Raw genomic sequence first — 2,500 nt, 5'->3', positions numbered from 1 at the left:
TTATTCTGTAAATGGATCTAAATGTTTGAAGCAGACGTACAGATGAATGTATTAAACTGGTATACACTTGATAACGAATCACTCATATTTCAGAGGAGCATCATGCAGCGCTCGGACTCTACACTCAAGCCAAGCTGTGGTCACGAACACGCTCCGGCGCACAGAACTCTGGGTAGAGCTGCTGCAGTGTGTACAGAGATCAAGCACTGGTCAGCTGATGGCCCATGGTGGGGTCTACGGTTGCCATGGGAACCATAGGGTCGGGTCACACGAGAGGAGTGAGGGTTAGTCTACAGGTGAGGCACTGAACACACACACACACACACACACACACACACACACGCGCGCGCACACACACACACACACACACACACACACACACACACACACACACACACACACACGCTCGCGCACACACACACACGCTCGCGCACACACACACGCTCGCGCACACACACACGCTCGCGCACACACACACGCTCGCACACACACACGCTCACACACACACGCTCGCACACACACACGCTCGCACACACACACACACACACACACACACACACACACACGCTGCACACACACACACACACACACACACACACACGCTCGTACACACACACACACGCTCGTACACACACGCACACGCTCGCACGTAGCCTATAAGTTTGATTAAAAATGTATTGTCATTTCTTTGTAGGAATTAATTGCTTTCACTGAATTTTTAAAGTCTCTTCACGAGCGATCTGAGGCAGCTCAGCTATATATACAGTGCCTTGGAGATGTTACTCTCTTAATCAGGGTCTTTACCCTAAACCTATCCTTTACTCGATTATAACCTGATTCCTAAAATCAAGTTTTGACCCTCAAACTGGACGGAAAGTGAAGACTCTCACAAAGATAGCTTTACACACACACACACACACACACACACACACACACACACACACACACACACACACACAGACACAGACACAGACACACACACACTAGGGTTATTACAGTTTTCCATATGCAATTTCATTTTCAAATTTAGTTTGCTTTAATAAAGTTATTTGTTTCTTTAATTGTTATTCTTACACTTTTCATCAGTTTATCTTCATAAAGCAGCTAATCTCTACAGCAACAACACTTCATCAGGAGCTGTGTGTACCAACAGAAACTAAATCATTAAAGAACGCCGGTCTTGTCTTACTTCAACACTGAAAAAAAAACTAAACGTGTCAGACGACCTCTTCCTGTTTAAGTGGGCCTGCATTGATTGAAAATAAAGACAGAAGTTCAATGCAGTTTTCATTCCTACTGTATCTGTGTCACTTTTTTGTGTTTTTTTACATTGTGTGTTTACAATAATAACCCTGGTACACACACACACACACACACACAGTTAAAGGCCCTGCACACTAATTAGGGATGTTATCAAGCAGACAGCAAATTCTGGATGCAAAAACAGCAAAAGGGTGAGAGCAGAAGAAAAGAAAAACTATTTACCCTCTCTTCTAGATCAATACATTCTAACCTCAGTCTATCTCGCTCCTCTTGGACGAGGTACGCCTTCAAAAGCAAGGCAGAGGAGGAGAGGTTACCAAATCACAAACAGCACACTGAAACACTCCACAAGCAGTGAGTATTCACCAGATCAACACACAGCAGTTCAAGAGGAGAGCATCACTGAAGAGAACCCATCCTCATTAATCCTGAGGTTCAGCCGGGGAGATGAGGATCAGGGTCGTGACTCAAGGTATGATACGATAGATTAGGGGTTTTCCCAAATTTGGATTACAGAAATCAACTTATCCTATCTTACATATAGTTAGGAAATCTTAAATTGCATCAGGTTGGACACTGGAGCTGCCGAGGAGGAAAACAAAACCAGGACTTTCATTTCAGTGCCATGGAAATCAAAACTGATACGTTTGGTAGAAAAGGAAAACCCGATAGTATTTGCTAAATGTTTAGCTTCGCTCACTCACAAAGAGTTGAGCTTTAACGTACAGCTGAGTCTGGATCTTTAGCTTTCAGATCATTTTAAAAGTCCCATATTGTACACCTTTTGAGTTTTATTTTAGGTGTTGATGTCCTTAAGAATATATATTTGTGGTATAAGTAACAAAAAACATCTCAATGGGATTTTACAGCTCCTTTACAGCTCTGACAAAAGCAGGTTGATTTTAGCCTGTCTATTCATGAGCCTCTCTTCTGATTGGCCTGTTTTTCTGAGTGACACACAAGCCAGCCAATCAAATGTAACAATGTCAACAATTATGTCACAGCGCTAGCTGGATGCAAAATAAAGGGAGGACCGAGTCCGGTCAGATCCATCCTTGGAGTGAGCGTACAGGTCGGCCGATCTGGTTTTGTCTGTTCGGTCGTGACTGAAGCGGTGACTGAGTAAAGGTCTGATGTCACATTTTTACAGAAGTCACAACGGCTCGTGAAAAAGCACAGCTGCTTTATGCAGGCTGAGAACAGGTTACTGTGGATTGACCGTTTTGAAACTTATGTG

The 2,500-nt window shown here is 43.6% G+C and overlaps 1 protein-coding gene across 5 annotated transcripts in view; it reads right to left on the bottom strand.

Annotated features, from left to right (window-relative positions):
- hook3 (hook microtubule-tethering protein 3) overlaps nucleotides 1-2,500 on the bottom strand; it is a 24,054-nt gene that overhangs the window by 13,459 nt on the left and 8,095 nt on the right. For 2 of the 5 annotated variants that reach the window (XM_043238717.1, XM_043238718.1), the window contains exon 9: nucleotides 1,486-1,548. The exons of the other annotated variants lie outside the window; for them this stretch is intronic. In XM_043238717.1, coding sequence (XP_043094652.1) covers nucleotides 1,486-1,548 — 63 coding nt within the window. The remainder of the gene's footprint in view (nucleotides 1-1,485; nucleotides 1,549-2,500) is intronic. 5 annotated transcript variants of the gene reach the window in all.

This window comes from Puntigrus tetrazona, chromosome 5 (assembly GCF_018831695.1).
Source record: "Puntigrus tetrazona isolate hp1 chromosome 5, ASM1883169v1, whole genome shotgun sequence".
Lineage (NCBI taxonomy): Eukaryota > Metazoa > Chordata > Actinopteri > Cypriniformes > Cyprinidae > Puntigrus > Puntigrus tetrazona.
This window is presented reverse-complemented; position numbering and strand designations above follow the sequence as displayed.